Raw genomic sequence first — 17,743 nt, 5'->3', positions numbered from 1 at the left:
CCACATTTACCACACTCTCCGTTAAAGACATTATAACCAAATAGATCCTAACTTACCAGATTTCATGGTGAAGATTTATTCAAAAAGTTGCCCTTGTAAGGCAGGGATGTGGTTTTGACCTGGTGCGATAGGTCAGAGCTTTAGACCTGGAGTTGAGTAGACTTGGGGGGCAGAGTCCTTCCAGAACTGTGATAAGGCTGCTACTTCCTCGTGAGTCACATTTCATTCAGGCAGTAATCCATTGTTAAACTTTAGATCTACTGTGGCTAAGTTCCTGAAGACCAAGAAGATATTTAAAGTCAAAACACTTTAAAGTCAAAAAAACATTCAGGTTTTCCAGACTGGTAATTTAATGTAGTAAAGAAAATAGAACCCTGGTATTTTATAAAAGTGAAATACAACATTTTGAAACCAACGCTACAGGTCTATAAATATTCGGGATACAGGGTAAGCCCTAGTTATTTCAGTGCGCCTTCTCAAAGCATATTTCTGTACCTTGACCTGTTATACACACACAGACAGACAGTGGTTAATGGTCTTTTAGGATGGTTAGGACGGTTTCTTACTAAGAAAACCAGAAAACTTCAGGTGTGATTTTTCACTCGTGTCAGAGAGGCCACCTTAGAAACTTAAGCAAGACCTTGACCCACAGAGACGGTCAGTGTTAGAAAAGATACTCATCCTGTCATAAAACAAAACGACATCTGTAAGGAAATGACTTGGCCATGAGAAAATAGATTTATAAAAAAATAGCTGCAAGTGATTTTTATGGTCAGTTACACGCTACAATCTGAACACCAAAAGTTAAAACCTTACAATATTCTTACCTGAACACAGTGCTTTATTGGAAATAAATAAAAACACATGAATAGTAACCAATTATTTTTTAAACTCCTGATTGGGATTCCATTGGTGGAAGAAGAAAGGACTAAATGTTGCAGGAGTAGAGCCATGCCCAGCTGAGACAGCACACATGCGTGCCTACACCATGTTAGCAAGAGGACAGCCCGTCTGAGCAGCCCTGGTCGCTGCTGATACGAGTACAGATTTCAGTACAGTCCTCACCTGAAACCAGCCTTTTATACGAAAAGTTGGTGTATGAAAAAGGCGATTTAAGCAAGGCTTATTTCCCTTACCAGCATTTCTGCCATAAAACTCCATTATACAGCAAGTTCTTATAACTTATTCCTACCATTCCAGTCACATGCAACACCTCAGAGCTGCCAGTGGCCCACCTGGCCTCTTTGTGCGAATTAGAATAAGCCCATAAGACAGCGACACAGGCAGACAGGCTCCGGGTCAGCCACCTCCCCGCCCCTGGCTGCACACAGCACTCAGCAGCTGAGTGGCTGCTTGTCCCAGGCCCACCTGGGTGCTGAGTCACCCTGTCGGCAACCCATGTGATTTCAGGAGTTCGTGGGTGACTAAGAATCCCTGCCATCTGGCAACACTCAAGCTGTGTTAGCAGTCCCAGGGTGCTCTGGTTATGACGCAGAGAAGTCAGTTCAGAAAAAGGCATGGCAGTTTAGTCATTTCTCACCTTGGGACACAGGCCGGCCCTGGATTCTGGTAGAGCTGACACTGCGGGACACCCGCAAAGGGCATCAGGTTCCGACCCAGGACATCTCAGCATCCCTGAGAGGACAGGCTTCCCGGCAGGGGACCTCTACATGTGCTTATGCTGAGCACGCCCTCCCAGGTAGAAGCCCTTCAGAGTTAGCTATGAGGACTAGAAAAGGAAAGAAGGGCCGGAGCTTGTCCGAGTTCCCTCCACACGGGCTCCATGCCTTCCTTTCAGCACAACAGTAACATGTGGCTGAAGACCACCGGGGAGATCTCAAAAGTGCCCGAGCCGTCGGGCTGAGAGGTCTGTGGTGCCGTATTTTCTAGGCTTTTTGTTTGAGCCTAACCTCAAAATGCTGGCATCACAGGGTCTGACTGAAGGCCAAGGTTATGCCACCCAGAACCGCGTTCCAGAGCTCCGTCCCCACAGTTGGGATCCCAGAAGCTGACAGTGGACGGCAGTGCAACTTACGTGCCAGTGGTTAAAAAGGCAGCGAATACACTGGAGGCAAGAGATTTGTCTTGCGTGCAAGAAGTCATTAACAAGGATAAAAGCTCCATTAATAATGCATCCACTTAAACGTGCCAGAGAGGGCAACAAGTAACAAGTGTCCACTGTGGTTTTTTCTCACTACTGTTTGAAACACGCTTTCCAACTCGATTTACCAGAATGCCTGTGTGAGCAACGTAGGACCCTGTGGCTGGTCCTCTGGGCGAAAGAAGTCCCCGCCCATCCCAGACAGCTAGCCTTAGTCCTCCTGTACCTCGAAAGGACAGGTCTCGCTTGTGCCATTGTGGGGACGGGGGTGTTCAGTCATGCTCTGATTCCTGCACAGCACCTGGGGTGGGGGCGGTGGGGGCGAGGATCTGACACTCGTGAGCCTTTTCCTGCTGCACTGCACGCCACGGCCAGCTCCAGCAGTGCGAGCTAAGGCTCCGTGGTCTCCTTGAGCTGGGGTCTGGCGCATGTGAGCAAGAAACCAAGTCCAAGGAGGAAGCCACACCCAGCCATCTGTCAGGACACAGTGCCGGCCAAGCCCTTGGGACGCCTTCATGACGCGTGGGGCTGTCCTCTTGTCAGCTTGCATTAGGGAAGGCAGGCAGCTTCCCGCATGTCCGCCCCTACCAGCAGCCTTCAGTTCAGCCCCAGCCCCTGAAACTTGGCTGTGTCTGTGCAGACAAAGTACGTCCTCAGCTCCCCTTTGCCTTTGACGTTGATCAGTCCCCGGCATTCGCAGGAATAGCCTAGTCCCTGGAGGATGGTGCATGTCTCCTCCGTCACCTGAAAAGGAGAAGAGACCTGAGTCTTCAGAAGCAGGAAGAAAACCTGTGTGGGAAGGATGGGTGCAAATGGGCTGTGAGCAACACGCTGTCTGGTTTCCCTCAGGACTCGATGGCTGGGCTCACCTCCGAGGGGGCCCAGGTCCCCTCACCCTGGGAAGTCCTTTCCTCCTCAGTAACAGTGCCCCATGGGCTTTTACCTGGATTTTCCCGAGTTCACCAGTGCTCTCCATGCGGCTGGCGACGTTGACCGTGTTTCCCCAGATGTCGTACTGAGGTTTCCGTGCCCCGATCACCCCCGCAATCACCGGCCCATGGTTTATGCCTGAGGATGAGGCGTGTCAGGTCGTAGGGACACTTAGCAGAGGCCACAGACTCTACCCGCAGCCACACAACTAAAGGGAAGGTTGGCAGGGGCTTCCCGAGTGTGGCAGAGGTCGGAGGTCGGACTCAGGGCGGGAGCAGCGCTTTCCCTGGAGTTCTTTTCACACTAATATTCCAGGGGAAATCTGGGTGGCTGTCACGATTTTCCAGTATGTTAACCTCTTGAAGAATAAATGGGCTTCGGGCACTGGCCTGTTAGTTAACAGTGACTCCTCAGCTTAATAACTGCTTTGTTCTCAGTGTCTCTTAAGGTCACCTATTTACAGCTGCTGATTTGGGGTTCTCCATTTTCTATAGTGATGTGTTGTCGTTAGAACTTTCACTATAGGTAACTATGGTATGCAGGGAAACAATAACTACCGTCCTGGGGTGCTGAGGTCCCACAGGGATGCCTAGGCCTTTTCACAGTAGGCGGCAAGCAAAGCCCACCAGGCAGACGTGGGCTCGCCAGGAGGCCGCGCAGTCCCCGCCCCGCCCGCCCGCCCCGGGCCTCACCGACGCGGAGGCGGAACGAGTTGAACGAGTGCCTGTTGATGCCGTCCAGCTTGTTCATGAGCGCGATGCTGAAGTCCACCGTGGTGCCGATGTGGGCGTGCTGCCGCTCCAGGCTCTGCGGGACAGAGCGCCATCCGGTTCGCGGGAGGGCACACCAGTCTTCCTGCCTCGACTGCGGCCACTGCCCGAGACCCATGGGGAGGGGCTGGGGGGGGCAGAGATGGGGCCAGGACCTGCCCCCCAGGCTGAGCCTGAGCTCCTCTGCCCGTCCCTCACAGGGCAGGCTGTGGAAAGTGCTCCCTTTACGGACGGTGCTGAATTTCATCTCACGTGGGGATGGGGCATGAGGTCACACGTTGGCTGAGTACCTGGTGCTCATGCCCTGAGGGGACGCTGAGCCCTGCGGCTGCCATGTAGGTGCTCCCGATGGTCTTAATCTTCTCCACGCTGCTGAACTTGGGCTTCAACAGCAGCTGCAGGGGGGAGGCGAGGAGGCAGGGGGAGGCAGGGCTGTGCAGCACAGCCACAGCCAGGCCTGTCCCGATGGAGAAGCGGTGGGATTCCCTCCCACCCCCACTCCTATGCGGACGTCTGAGCTCACACCTGAGTACAGGTGGGCTCTCGCCCTCTCCTGTGGTCTCAGTCTTCCCTGACCTCCTGTCTCTTCCTGTCCCTTCCATTCTGGTCTCGTTCTTGCTAAGGAGGAAAGGCACAGCTCTACAGCTGTATGCACAGGGACGCCCACTATGGGTCTCCAGCTCCCAGTGGACTCTGAAGCCTGTTGGCAGCATGGGCTTAGCTGGAAATCAGACTGTGCTGCAAGGACCTACATCTGATCTTAGCCACTGCCACAGAGCAAAGTACTTGTTGACTAAAACAACGAAAAGGGCAAATTGATATCTGCTGTATTTGTGTAACGTGTGTCCCCCTCCGAGAGAGCACGGCAAGTGTGTTAACCCGCTGTAGGATGCCCGCCCCCGCCCCGCCCCGCCCCCGCCCCCACTTCCACCTCTGCCCCCGCCCCCACTTCTACCTCCTCCCCACCTCCGCCCCGCCCCCACCTCCGCCCCGCCCCCGCCCCGCCTCCGCCCCCACCTCTGCCCCCGCCCCCACCCCGTCCCCACCTCCACCTCTGCCCCCGCCCCCACCTCTACCTCCACCCCGCCCCCACCTCTACCTCCGCCCCCCACCTCTACCTCCACCCCGCCCCCACCTCCACCTCCGCCCCCCACCTCCACCCCCGCCCCGCCCCCACCTCCGCCCCGCCCCGCCCCCACCTCCGCCCCGCCCTCGCCCAGAAGGGACGCCTACCTCGTCGAAGTCCGCGATGATCTCATTCAACAGACGCAGGCACTCCAGCCCTTCCTTGTTGACGTCACACTCGGTGTAGAACACTTTGAAGTCCGGCACCGACGCAAACATGACGCAGACGCAGTCGTAGGACTGATGGTACCAGTCCTGGATTGGGAGCGGGGAAGAAATGGGACCTCGTGGCCACGTCCCCAGCGGGACGGGAAGGAGGCTGGCCGGCCACGCCGCGGGCTGCAGGGTGGGCGGGGCGCAGTGGTCCTCGGCTGTTTAAACACGGCGGCTCTGAAGCGGTGGGTCGGGGCGGGTCACACTCGGGTGGGGGTTTTGCTCTTACTACCCCCAGGCCGCAGAGAGCCCCCGCGTGGAAGGTGACGCCGGGCGGCCGGCGCTACACCGAGGGGCCTGTTCCCTCACCGCCCAGGACGGGTGGGAACACATGTGCGTCAGGACGTTGTCCCGTGACAAACACCTGACGTACATTTGAGCCTCGCAGCGACCCTGCCGGCCAAGCACTGTGGGCCCCGTGCGCACAGGTCAACACCAAGGCCCGCGGGGGTTGGAATCTGGCCCCCCGGTGTCCGACTCCAAAGCCTCCACTGTCCGGGGCGCAGGGGTGACCCGAGACCCACGGAAAGCATTTTGTAGGTAAAAACCCCTCCGCAGGCCGCCGGCCGCTGTACCCTCCGTCCCCCCCTCCCCTAGGGTGACTGAGCCCCTTCCTGCTCCGCACCTCATTTAACTTGTCGCCAATGAAGTGGGCGGCCACGTGGGCTGGCAGGACGTTCTCCAGCAGAAGGCGGTTCACGTTCTCCATGGTTTCAAACTCCTCATGCTCCTTCTTGAACTTCTTCTTCCACAAGCAGTCCAAGCGGCAGTAGTAGTCAATCTGCGCACAGCGGGGACATCAGTGTCCGGGCCGCACTGAGCAGGGCGCAGTGGCTGGGACCCACTCGCGACCCTGCCCCCAGCACTGCCCACCCTGTGCCCGTGACAAATGCCACAAACTCAACAGCCTTAAAATCCCACTCAGCCACGGCCCTTGGCTCTCAAGGGACCCACAAGATGAAATGCCACTTGGGTCCTGATGAAGGTGATCCCACAGGACTGTCTCCCGACTTCTGCGTGGCTCCAAATCGGAGGCAGTCCCAGCCCCACCCCATTCCGGGTCGCAGGGGAAGAGAACAGGGTCAGCTCCGCGGAGCGGGGTAGGGTAGCCTTCCCTGGTCTCACCTGTCTGGAGAGCATGATGAGGGTGGTGTAAAACAGAACCAGGTAGAAACTGACCATCGTCTTCAGATCCCACCATGAGCAGACGGCGGAGCTGCTGGATGTGCAGAGGGAGGAGGGCAGGGGTCATTTCCTGCTCCCACCCAGCCCCAAAGCGCCGGAGGCAGGGTGGGGCCCCCCACTCTCAGTGCCACCCAGGGAAGAGCCACTGGGACAGAGGCCATGTCTGCCCTCAGCGCGTATGTTTCGTGGTGTAGGCAGTAAACAACGCAACTTCAGGTTGTAAAGAACAGGGTATAGGGTAGAGATTGGCTAGGAGGTGGGAGGCCTCACTGAGGTGACATCTGAGCTCACGCCTGGATGACAAGGACCAGCAATGGCAATGTCTGAAGGAAGAGCAGCCAGGCCAGCGAGGGAGCAGCGGGGAGAAGGGGTCACAGTCGGGGTGGCAGTGGGCTTGGGCCCTGGCAGTGAGTGATGTGGCTCTCACCCGTGGGTGTCGTTGGTCTTGGTGGGGGTGCCCAGGCTGTGGCCACAGCAGTCCCAGCGCGGGCACAGGAACATATTGAAGAGCACCAGGTAGGCCACCAAGGCCACTGTCAACAGCACGACTTTCAACTCCAGGCTCATCCGCAGGAAGACGGAGCAAGCGACGAAGGCCAGGATACAGCTGCAGGTGTAGTACTGGGGAGACGGGACGTGTGGGTCACCCCAAGAGACACCTCCTGGACCAGCGCTCACAAAGGCAGGCCGCCTGTAGCCCTTGGGGACTCTGTGACGAGCCAGCGTGTCTTCAGCGTCATGTGAGTTCTGGCTGCCTGCCCTCCCTTCTCAACAACGAGCAGGCAGCAGAATGTCAAACTTCCTACTCTTCTGTTGTTTTTACTGGAATTTTACTTCCACGTATGGAATAAATAAAATGCAGGTGCCATGTATGTGACGGAGGTCAGGGCTGGTGTGCACACGCCTGAACAGCTGCCCTGCCCCGAGCTCCGCCGTGAACTTGCCCTTCCCAAAGTGCATGTCTGCCCCCCTTACTCTCCTGCTCAGGCCCCCGCTGTGGCTCCCTATCACCCCAGAACAAAGTCCAAGCCCTTCCACCTGGCACTCACGTCCCACCCTGAGCGGGGTCAAACCCACAACTGGCTTCATCCCCCAGTTCTCCACCTCCCCACCCCTATCCCCGGTCTCCAGCTCCCAGCTAAGGAAACCTACTGCTCCCACTACATGCCTCCGTTTTTCCTCGCTGTCCCTCCCACCCCATAAGCTTCCTGCCCTTTAGGGAACAGCTCAGAATTCACCGCCGCCCCCTGCAGCTCCATAGCCCTCATCCTGCTGTCGGGCAGGGCGCTCCAGGAACTGCGTCTGGGGTGGGCCTCCCCGGGACCCAGTCCTGGCTCCACCACCTATGAGGCACACCCGTCAGCCTCTCCGAGCCTGCTTCCCCATCAAGGAAACGGAGACGGTGAGAGACCTGCCACAGAGCCAGGGGTCGGCACGCACCTACTGGAAGACCAGAGCCCAGTTCATTCCCATGTGGGCCCTGCTTTCTCCATCTCCTCGGGACAGGCTGGCCTCAGCTCTCCCACCCCCGGGGCCTCAGAATCAGTGGCACCGAATGTCCCCAGCTGCGCAGGAGCCACTCACCGGGAGGAGGTCGCACAGGATCTTCTCCCTGCTGCTCACAACCCTCAGGCTTGTCTCGTTCCCAGCAGGCCCCCCCACGGCTGGCAGAGGCAACAGCGGCTACAGGGAAAAGAGGTCCCCGTGAGGGGTGGCCAGGGCCTGCACCCCAGGACCTGCCAGGGCCAAGCGGGGCTGGGCGTTCCGAGCATCCCCTGCAGGCCCAGCTCTGAGACGGCCCAGACCCACTGTGCCGGACTTCCCACAGCCGCCACCAGCTTCACAGTGCAGGGGCGGGCGGGTGCTAGGGGGAGAAGGTGTAAAAGAAAGACGAGTGCACACCACCCCAGAGCATGAGGCTGACTCAGGACAGGGCGGCAGAGAAGCTGGGAGGGGCATTTCCAAGCCCCCTTCTCTGCAGATGACAGAGAGGTGGTCACACAGTCTGGCATGTCTGGGCACGCAGGTGGGGTGAGACCCTGGCGCTAGGTGCAGGAGCTGGCAGGATGGGTAAGGACGAGTGCTGCCCGCAGCATCAAGCATGGGCGCACGGCCTGACAGGCAGGGTCTCAAGTGTCCTGCCAGCTCATGCCTAGGATGGCTCATCCCTGGAGAGGAAACCAAGTCTCAGAGAGGGTGAGACAGGGCCTCCTCAGGGGGCCGGGAAGAAAGAATGGGGTGTCAAGGACATTGGTGGTTCAAGATATCTCGTCCTATGGGGCTGGCCAGGTAAGCTCCCTGGGGGTCCCCAAGCCCTCATTTGGAAAATGAATGGTGAGGGGGCTCTCAGGGCCACCAAGGGGCTCTGGAGAGAGTGGCACCATGTAGCTTTTAGGCAACAAGATTATAGGAGTCTAGAATGTATAGGTCCCCAAGGTAAAAGACTGGCTCCCTCCACCCAGGAAGCCTGCAGGGCACGGGGTCCTTGCCAGGGCCAGCCTCCCCCTAGCCCCACCCAGAACCCACCAGGTTGACAATGGCGACGCTGAGCAGGCTGCCTACAGTCAGGATGGCCAGGGACAACCGCAGCAGGGGGTGCGTCTCCACCCGCTCAGAGATGGCACGGAGCGTCGCCCGGGCTGGGCAGCACCTCTGTGGAATCAGAGTCCAGTCACCGGGCTCCAGCCCCAGACAAGGAGGGGCGCCTGCTGGAGGCCCTGGGTGGGGATGGGGAACCCACAGCCTAAGGGCCCCGCAGACGGGGCAGCTCCTTCCTGGGAGCTCCACTCCGCCAGGGAGTTGGTGGGTGCTGTGCCCAGAGCTCAGAACACACTGCTCAGACAAAAGGGACACTCCCACCCTTGGGGCCACGCACAGCCGCACAGCCACAGCCGCTTGGGGACCCCTGGCAGGCCTGGGAAAGCGGAAGTCTCAGGAGAAGCCTCGGGAGCACTCAGTGACTGTTCTCCAGGCAGGAGGGGCAGGGGCTCAGATGGGCAAAGCTCAGCAGGCTGGGTCCCTGGGGCAGGAACGCGGGGGCTTGTACCTCAATGGCCCCAACCCCCGGTGGGCACCGCCCACACTCACCAAGAACTGATCAGCAAAGCACAGTCCCAGCACCAGCCCCAGCACGCAGCCCACGAGCCCAAAGGACACCCCCAGAGCCACCGTCCTAGAGAAAAGGGAAAAAACCTAAGTTCTGGGGGATTATCTGCTCGGGCCTATGCCACAGACATGCTCTCCCAGCACCCCAATTCTCAGGCACACGGTCACCTTCTGCCCCTCACCCCCGAAACTGATATTCTACACTCAGCAGGGAGGTTCGGGGGGGTGGTCTTTGAAAACCGTGGTCCAGCTGCCCCACCAACAACATACGAGGCCTGGCCAAAACATGAAGTCCAAGGTCAACATCATGTCCCCATTTCTAGGCCAAGTGTTTAAGAAATGAGGGATGACACAGCCCTGAGACTCAGGTCTGGCAAAGAAGTGCCATCTAAACGTGTCCCTGCTTCGTCTTTATTAAGCGTATCCTAAACCACAATCCTAGTGGACCCAATGGCCTAACCCCCTTCCAGAACACCAAAGAGCTGACCTCCCTCCTGCCTGGGACCTCACCCCCATCCCTGCCCCCACCGCAGGGCCCCTGAGGCAGAAGCATGCATCCCAGTGGCCCCTGGTGTACTCGCGGGCACCCTGGATCAGGCAGCACCCCAGCCTCAAGTTCCCACAGCTACCAGGGAGAGGACAGAGCACGTGGTTTTAGGAGTCTGCCCTTCTAGGACTCTGGGCACCTCAGGGAGGGTCGCAGACAGAAATGCCTGCAGGGCCATGCAGATAAGAGGTGACTGCGAAGGAGAGAGGCCCTGGGAGTGGAGAGGTCCGGAAAGTGCAGGTGTGGGGCCTGCAAGGCCAGGTCCAGTTTCTGGGACTCCGAGGTCTCAAGTTACTGAACTCTGAACAGCTGGCCCCTCTCAGCCTGACCCCAGTGGGCTTAACCACCCTACCTTCCCGACTGACCTGGGCATCAGCAGGATATGGACGAGCAGGATACAGAGGAAGACAAGGCTGGCACAGGCGAAATAGTGGCGGGCCCGGGGGATGGGCGCCAGGCGGTACTGGGGGTGACAGGGACAGTGAGGGGTGGCCAGGACCCAAGGCGGCTGAGGACCCACCTGTAGGGCCACTGCTCTGACCCCTTCTCCACCCACCCCAGCTCAAGTTAATTACCTTAAAAAAAATCTCATGCCCATCCTTACGTCATCCTGAACAAGTAACTCATTTGTTCCCACTTTGCTCTTTTATGTTTCAAGGGTGTACCTTCCCCTCCCTACCCGCCGGGTCTCCTACTTTATTGCTAAGGTCCCAAAATGCCCAGGGCCTAAGTCCACAGACGGAAACCAAATCTGAGCTCCGGGGTTGCTGCAACTGGGGCTGGCGGTGGGTCTGTCCTCACCCCAGACCGAGGAGTAAGCCGGCCTGAGCCCTGAGCTATGAGGCGGGGCACCCCATGCTGCCTGGCCCTCCACACCAGGCACCATCACACCTTAGAGCTTGGTTTGCTCATTTGCACAAGGGCTCCGGGTGCAAATGAGCAAACCAAGCTCTAAGGTCTGGCAGCCTGCGTGGGGCACAGCCTGTGGAAGGCCCAGCAGGTAACTTCCTAGTGAGCACATCTGCCCTCCAGACTGCAAGCTCCCCACCCAGTGAACCCCCAACTCAGGGAGCAGAGCCCCAATGAGAGGAACCCGCACCCCAGTCATGGGGGCCGAGGAGGAACAGAGGTCACAACACAGAGCATCGTGGGCTTGGCCACCCTCTCAGACGGGCCTCTCCTGAGGCCAAGATACCCCGAAACCTCGGAGAGCGTGAGATGGGTGACAGCACCCAGCCTGGCCGGCCATGTGAGGGTTAAATGACAGAACGTGTGTGCCTAGGACATTGCCGGAACCCGTAGGCACTCAACAAATCAGCAAATGGTCACTACTGGTACTAAAGCTCGTTGCTATAGCAGCCAAGCAGGGAACCAGTCAGGTCCCTTCAACACTGACACTGAGTTTGGGGCTTTTTCCTGATTATGAGGCCAATGTCAGGCTGAGGTTGCCCTGGTCCTTATCAGCTGAGCTTCTGGCATTTGAAGGGACCAAAGTCTCCTAAACTCAAGTGGATGAAATCACAAACAGGGTCACGTCAGGTACAGGGGTGAGGCCCCAGATATAGCCTTCTTCCCCACCCCCAACGGCCAGCTGGAGAGATTCCCCACCACTTCCCTGAACAGACCTGGGTGTATGGCTGCCCCACAGCCTATGTCCCCCGCCCCACCCTGGGCCTCGGAGCCCCCATTCCTGAGACAGCCCAGGGCCCTCACCTCTCGCTCAAAGCGCTTCTCCAGGAAGATGGACCCAAAGGTGTAAAAGTCGTCAGACTTGGAGCAGCAGGGCCTGTGGGGTGGCAGGTGCAGGCAGTGGGATGTGGGGCCTGGGAGGGGGTGGGGGAGGGAAAGGGCCCACCCGAAGAGGGCGAGGAGCTCCACGGACACAGCTGGAGCTGCGCCACGGGTGTGCCTGTGAGGGCACAAGGTGGGGCTGGCCATACGGGGGTCCCCGTTTGAGGGGGGCCGGGCGAGCCGACGTCCAGGAGCCTCACCTCGTGGAGCTGAGCCCCTCGATGGCCGACAGCATCTCATCATCGTATAAGTCATCCTCTGACCGCCCCTTGGGGGATGCACTTCTGGAATCAGACACCCACAAATGCATCATCCCAGGAGCCACGTCCACATGTGCAGAGGGAGGGGTGTGGACAAGATGACTCACCCGAGTGGGGCACCCAGAGCCTCGTACGGGATGGTGGAGGGACAGGCGGGTCCCAGTGAGGCCCAGAGAGGACAAGTGAAGGCCCAGCATCACCAAGCACTGCCCAGCAAGAAGCAGAGGGTAGACCCCTGGCCCCCAGTCAATGCCTCTTCCTCAGACCCACATGGTTCCTTCACACCAACCCCACTGACCCCAGTACTGGGTGGGAACACAACAGGCACTCAAGCATTGTCAAGTTCTGGCTCCTGGAACACTCTGACCCTAGCCATGGCAACTCCATGGTCAGAGCTGGGCCTCGCAGAGCTTCCCTCCTTGGCAGAGGCTGGTCAGGGCAGCCTGCCTAGAGGAGGTGAGTGGGGCAAGGCTAGCCAGGAAGGAAGACCACAGCTTAACGGGGGCAGGGGACAGCACACCTACCTGTCGGGAGTCCGGTGACGCCGCAAGGGGATGGCCTGGAAGGGAGGAGAGAAGATTCTTATTTCCCAGAATGCAGAGCTGGAAGTCCATCCCCGGACTAGGTCTGCTGTCTGGGATGAGCGGACAGGGTGTCAGGACTGTCCCAGCTGCAGGCGTCCTGACCCAAAGCTGAATTCAGTCAGCGGAATGAGGAGGACAGGGACATCGCAGCCACCCTGGGCATTCTCCAGGCATCTTCTGTCCCAGGCAAGAGGCAGGGCAGAGACATGGCCCATTTCACAGATGGGGAAAGTGAGGCTGGACTGGAAGGACCCTTTAGCATAGGCTCTTCTGCCCCCTTCGCAGGGACGCCCAGGCTGCAGCTCTCTGGAGGATGAGACCTACCTTGGGCCTCCGGCCGTTGGGGATAGGGGTCTCACTGCTGCTCACACTCTCGCGATGGTTGAGGTGTGCGAAGGGCCGCGCGGCCCCCCAGGACTCCAGGTAGCGAGTCATGCGCACGGACGCCCGCATCTTCAGGGCTGCATCCCCCTTGGGCTTGGGGAGGTGTTGGCTGGGCGGGGGTGGCTGCTGGCTCTGCGGGCAGACACAGATACGGCATGTCCCACCCCTCCTCTTTTGGTCCCTGAAACGCAACACTGCCTGGAGTGTGGCCCATCTGGCCAAAAGGGAAAATGGCAAAAGAGCTGCTCGGTCTGCAGCCCTTGGGGACTGGCTGAAGCCCAGTGCTCTCCCTGGCTTGGCTGGAGGGGTGGCCCCCCTCGGGGTCCTGTCCAGCTCGGGGCCCAGCCCTCCTCGAGTGAGGGAGATGAGTGCACAGCCCCTCACACCCTTCTCTGCCTCTCCAGGGACAGAAACCCTAAGGCCCGCCTTGCCCGGTGACGCTCCTTGAAACCAGACACTGTCCTTGGGGCCTGAGAGCCCATCTGCCCCTCTCCATGAAGACACCCCTAGGGAGACAGCACCCAGGAAAGCCATTGGCATCCTGCCCACCTGCATGTGGCCAGCACATGTCCTTCCTGTGGGGAGCAGTGGGAGGCAGAGGGGTGCTGGCCAGCAACCCAAAGAGACGTCCCACTGAGGGGCCAGCCCTCAACCCCTCAGGGCACCATTCTAGGGAACTCCACTCATGGGACCCCAAACCTCAGCACGGGTCCATTACTTGCCACGGGCCTACTGTGGTTGTGCCAAGGACATGGTGGCTTTGCCAGGTCCCAACTGAGGGCCCTGCCTCCTCCACTCGTGTTCCACCCCCATGAGAACAACACACCTTGGATCCATCCCGGCGAGGGAAGCCTTGCAGGACTGGGAAAGGGGGAGGGATGAGAAAGACCCCCCAAGACCACCAGAAACAAGCTCGGGCCATCTTGAGGCCTGTGGAGTCCCCCTTCCCCCTAACACTACTGTCCTCCAGGAGACCCCACCTCCTTGGGTCCCTACAAACACCCACAGGGACCAGCACCTACAGCCACAAACACCCGCTAAGCCAAGAGCTGCAAATTCTCTGGAAACGTCTAGCCTCCTTTTGGAATAGAAACATTTTTAAACACTGACAGGCATCTCTCTGCTTAGCCAGAGAGCAGGGCGTGGAATTCGGCCTTTGTGAGAGTTCCAGGGTTCAAAAATGCACTGTGACCTGCGAGGGAGATGGCCGTATGTCTCGGTCTCCCCCTCCATTGCCAGCAGCTCTGCCTACACAGCACCCAGCTAGCGGCTCAAGTTCAAGGTCACGGGCACTTCTCTCCCAGGGTAAGGAAGCCGGGTACCCCAGCTCCCTGGGAAATACCGTGTTTCCCCAAAAATAAGACCTAACCGGAAAGTAAGCCCTAGCATGATGTTTCCCCTGAACATAAGCCCTAATGTTTCTTTTGGAGCAAAAATTATTATAAGACCCGGTCTTATCTTCAGGGGAAACATGGTAAACGTGTGCTAAAGATACATTGGTTCTGAGTGAAAACACGCCTGTTCAGAAGTGGGCCCCTGCAACCTTCACGGCCCACAGGTGACTGCCCACAGGTGACCCCGCACATGTCACAATCGGTGTCAGTCAGAGCCTCCGGAAGCCCGAGCTGGGAAAGGACCCCTACATGCACACGGGAGGCCGGTCCACCTGAGCCCAGGTGGTGCGTGCACAGTTGTGAGAAGAAATGAGGACATCCCCTGTGTGTGCACAGGTGTGGAAGGTCTGCAAGGTGTGGTCAGGTGGGGTCAGGTGGAGAAGGTACGGTCCCACCCGGGGGCTTATGTTCAGGGGGTGTCATCCTGAAAAATCACGCTAGGGTGGCGGGGGGACTCACCACCACTGGCTTGGCAACGAGGGCAGAGGTGAACCTTTCAATCTACTTACATGGGCACAGGTCTCCATGGAAGGAACTCAAGAAATCACATACACCCTTGAGGGGGGCATGCTGGCTGAGGGAAAGGACGCACAGGAAACTTTTTACAACACGCCCCTCATGCCTTTTGCATTTTCAACAATGAGAATCATTAAGATTAAGCAAAAGTGGGGGTAGAAGGCAGCGCTGCCCAGTCAAACCCCGTATGAGACACATCTTCCTGAACAGTTTATTGGACTGGGCATCTTGTGGTTGTACTTGCTGGATCTGGCAGCCCGCAGGGTGGCTCCATGCCAGGCATTGTGCGAGGCATGGGGGTGGTCGACTGGAGAGGGGGACCCCCGAGCCCACCTACAGGGAGCTCACCCTAACAAGCAAAAGGAGAGAGAAACAGGAGCATTTGGGACAGAGGGAAAAGGGCTCTGGAGGAGGGAGCAGCAGTGACAAGGTTCTGCAGAAGGAGGAACCCGGCAGTGGAGGGACATGAGGATGGCAGAGGCTGGGGTGAAGGGTGCTCCGGAGGGAGGCAGGGCGTCAGAGAAAAGGGCAGGGCCCAGCGCTATGCGGTACAGGGTAAGTCTGGATTGTATTCCATGATGGTGGGAGAAGCAGCGCAAGGTACCCAGGAGGGGCTGCCCAGATGTTAACTCAGGACCCTGGGCCATGGGGCCCTGGGGGACCTCAGCAGGATGAGGTTGAAGGAGATGGGGGAAGGGGCTAGACAAGGGTGAGCAGCTGCTGGGGTGGGGGGACCCCAGGCTGGCCCGCAGCTCCCTCGAGACTGGTAGTCGGGCCAGCCCTGAGGATAGGCCAGAGTGAGAGGGAGCTGGAAGAGCCTGCCATGGCTGACATTCTTGAGCAAGCCCCAAGGATGATTCACCAGCAGCTAGGAGACAGACTGGCCTCCTGGGGCGGGGAAGAATGGCCTGTACAGGCGCGGGGCAGGCTGGGAGCAGCCCAGCAGCCTCCCCCACCGTGGGGTCCTGATGGAGAAGACGGAGGCAGGGACCAGCCAGGCCGACACCCTGGGTCAGAGCCCAGGACATACAGAGGCCCTGCCCAGTGGCCCCCTGGCCATTCCCTGCTTTCCTGAGTCTCATCCAAAGCACGCTTTTAAAATGTGTGTCTTTTGAAACTCCCAGAGGTTAGTGACAACCTCATGGAAAGTAAACTCATAGAGACTATTATTTCAAGAGTGTTTCTGACGAGCCCAGGTCGCGCTGAGAGCTTCACTCGGATTAGCGATTTCTCCTCGTGAGGGAGGCACTGTTGTTATTCCCAGTTCACAGAAAAGACCGGTGCGGGCCAGAGCGGTTCTTACGGGGGCCTAGAACACGCCCAGGGCTGGGGGGCTCACTCCGACCCTGAGCAGGCCTCCTCCACACCTCTCCACAGCCCTGGAGAGAAAACCACTCTCCCTCCACAGGGCCCTGCCCGGGGTGCGGGGCCTCTGCCCAGCACAGCCAGCCCGCAGCCTGCTGCCTCAGCGCCTCCTACCCGGGGGTCGATGACCAGGTAGGTCCGGATGTTCATCTCCTTCAGGTAAGGATCCCGCTGCTGCCCGTGACCGTCCTCCACCTCATACGCCTTGTCCAGGTGGTTCAGCGTTGCCTCTGTGATGTGCACCCTCCTGGAGAAGAACCGAGTCAGACAGAGCAGCCAGGGCCGCGCAGGCCGGCTCCCCACACGGCAAGGTCACTGATCCCACCTCGGACCTCACCCTGACACCCCCAGCCCAGAGTCGGCCCCCAGCCTCTGACCCACTGCTCTCCACGGAGCCTCACCCAGGGACTCCAGCCGCCTCCATCCTGTTGGCGAGGGACACGTCGTGGGACCACACATCATACTGCCACTTGCGCAGTCCGATGACACCACACAGCACGTTCCCCGAGTGTATGCCCACACGCATGCTGATGTCCACACCCGTGGCCTCCCGCACCTGCCTGGGGCAGAGCAGTCCGGTCACCCCACTCCAGCTGGGGTGCTGGCGGGGCTCGAAAGCCTAGGAAAGGCTTGAGGTCCCAGGTGTGGGGCATGGCATGGGTGGGGGCAGAGCAAGGGGGAGGGTGCAGGAACGGGGCAGCCCAGCTCACAGGAGCAAACGTGCCCAGCCTGATGGGGCTGCCTCCTCGAAAGGAGCTGAGCACCTCATGTCTGGGAGTGTGCAAATGGGTGTGGCCACCCCCACATGCAAAGGCTGCGAGAAGGAGGAGGAATTCCAAGTGTCAGTCACTGCAGCTCATGTTGAAGGGCCTAAAGTACTCTCACTGGGTGTTTGCCCAGCCCACAGCCCTGGCTGGGTTTGCAAAGGCTACCAGAGTCTGTAGAGGGGGCCCTGGCACCACCCCAAACCCAGCAGCAACGAAGAAGACAGGGCCAGCCTTTGGGGGCATTCTCTGGGAAATGGGAACCCTGGGGGTCGTTAGCACCACTCGGGACAAAGAGCAGAGACATGGGGCACCTCCAAACATAGGCAGTGCCTCTCGGTCCCTTTGATAAGAGTATGACGGCTCAGGGAGCGGATGGCACCATGTGTCTGGGGATGGACAAGCCTGCGGGGCCAAAGCCAGAGGAGCAGAAGGGGCCTGCACAACCTCCACACATTCTTGGGAAAGAAACTGAGATGGGGGAAGGGGACCTGCCTGAGGTCGCCTGGGCAGACACAGAGCCAGGCTATAACCCGCACCCCAATGCCATGGCCAATGCTTTTCCTTCCATTTCTGGCGAGATTTCAGGACGCATCTGTGCCCCTTTAGGCAGCCCAGCTGCAAAGACACCAGTGAGTTGGGCCCAGCCCACCACCACCCACCTCACCCCCATGGTGGGTGCCTATCCAGACCACTGCTGCTGGGGCTC

General features: G+C 58.9%; 1 protein-coding gene across 4 annotated transcripts in view; it reads right to left on the bottom strand.

Moving 5' to 3' along the window:
- Positions 1-322: 322 nt before the first annotated feature.
- ADCY7 (adenylate cyclase 7) overlaps positions 323-17,743 on the bottom strand; it is a 54,672-nt gene continuing 37,251 nt past the window's right edge. For 2 of the 4 annotated variants that reach the window (XM_081032515.1, XM_081032516.1), the window contains exons 9-26: positions 16,672-16,830; positions 16,385-16,517; positions 12,936-13,127; positions 12,552-12,586; positions 11,968-12,051; positions 11,690-11,762; positions 10,342-10,439; positions 9,412-9,496; positions 8,851-8,976; positions 7,909-8,007; positions 6,752-6,945; positions 6,265-6,358; positions 5,765-5,920; positions 5,035-5,181; positions 4,092-4,196; positions 3,724-3,838; positions 3,045-3,169; positions 323-2,845 (exon numbers count right to left, since the gene is read on the bottom strand). In XM_081032515.1, the coding sequence (XP_080888641.1) occupies positions 2,699-2,845; positions 3,045-3,169; positions 3,724-3,838; positions 4,092-4,196; positions 5,035-5,181; positions 5,765-5,920; positions 6,265-6,358; positions 6,752-6,945; positions 7,909-8,007; positions 8,851-8,976; positions 9,412-9,496; positions 10,342-10,439; positions 11,690-11,762; positions 11,968-12,051; positions 12,552-12,586; positions 12,936-13,127; positions 16,385-16,517; positions 16,672-16,830 (2,167 nt within the window). In that variant the 3' untranslated portion in view covers positions 323-2,698. The remainder of the gene's footprint in view (positions 2,846-3,044; positions 3,170-3,723; positions 3,839-4,091; positions 4,197-5,034; positions 5,182-5,764; positions 5,921-6,264; positions 6,359-6,751; positions 6,946-7,908; positions 8,008-8,850; positions 8,977-9,411; positions 9,497-10,341; positions 10,440-11,689; positions 11,763-11,967; positions 12,052-12,551; positions 12,587-12,935; positions 13,128-16,384; positions 16,518-16,671; positions 16,831-17,743) is intronic. The other 2 variants (XM_081032517.1, XM_081032518.1) reach the window with 1 other exon arrangement.

The sequence above is a fragment of the Rhinolophus hipposideros genome (genome assembly GCF_964194185.1).
Source record: "Rhinolophus hipposideros genome assembly, chromosome: 21".
Taxonomy (NCBI): domain Eukaryota; kingdom Metazoa; phylum Chordata; class Mammalia; order Chiroptera; family Rhinolophidae; genus Rhinolophus; species Rhinolophus hipposideros.
This window is presented reverse-complemented; position numbering and strand designations above follow the sequence as displayed.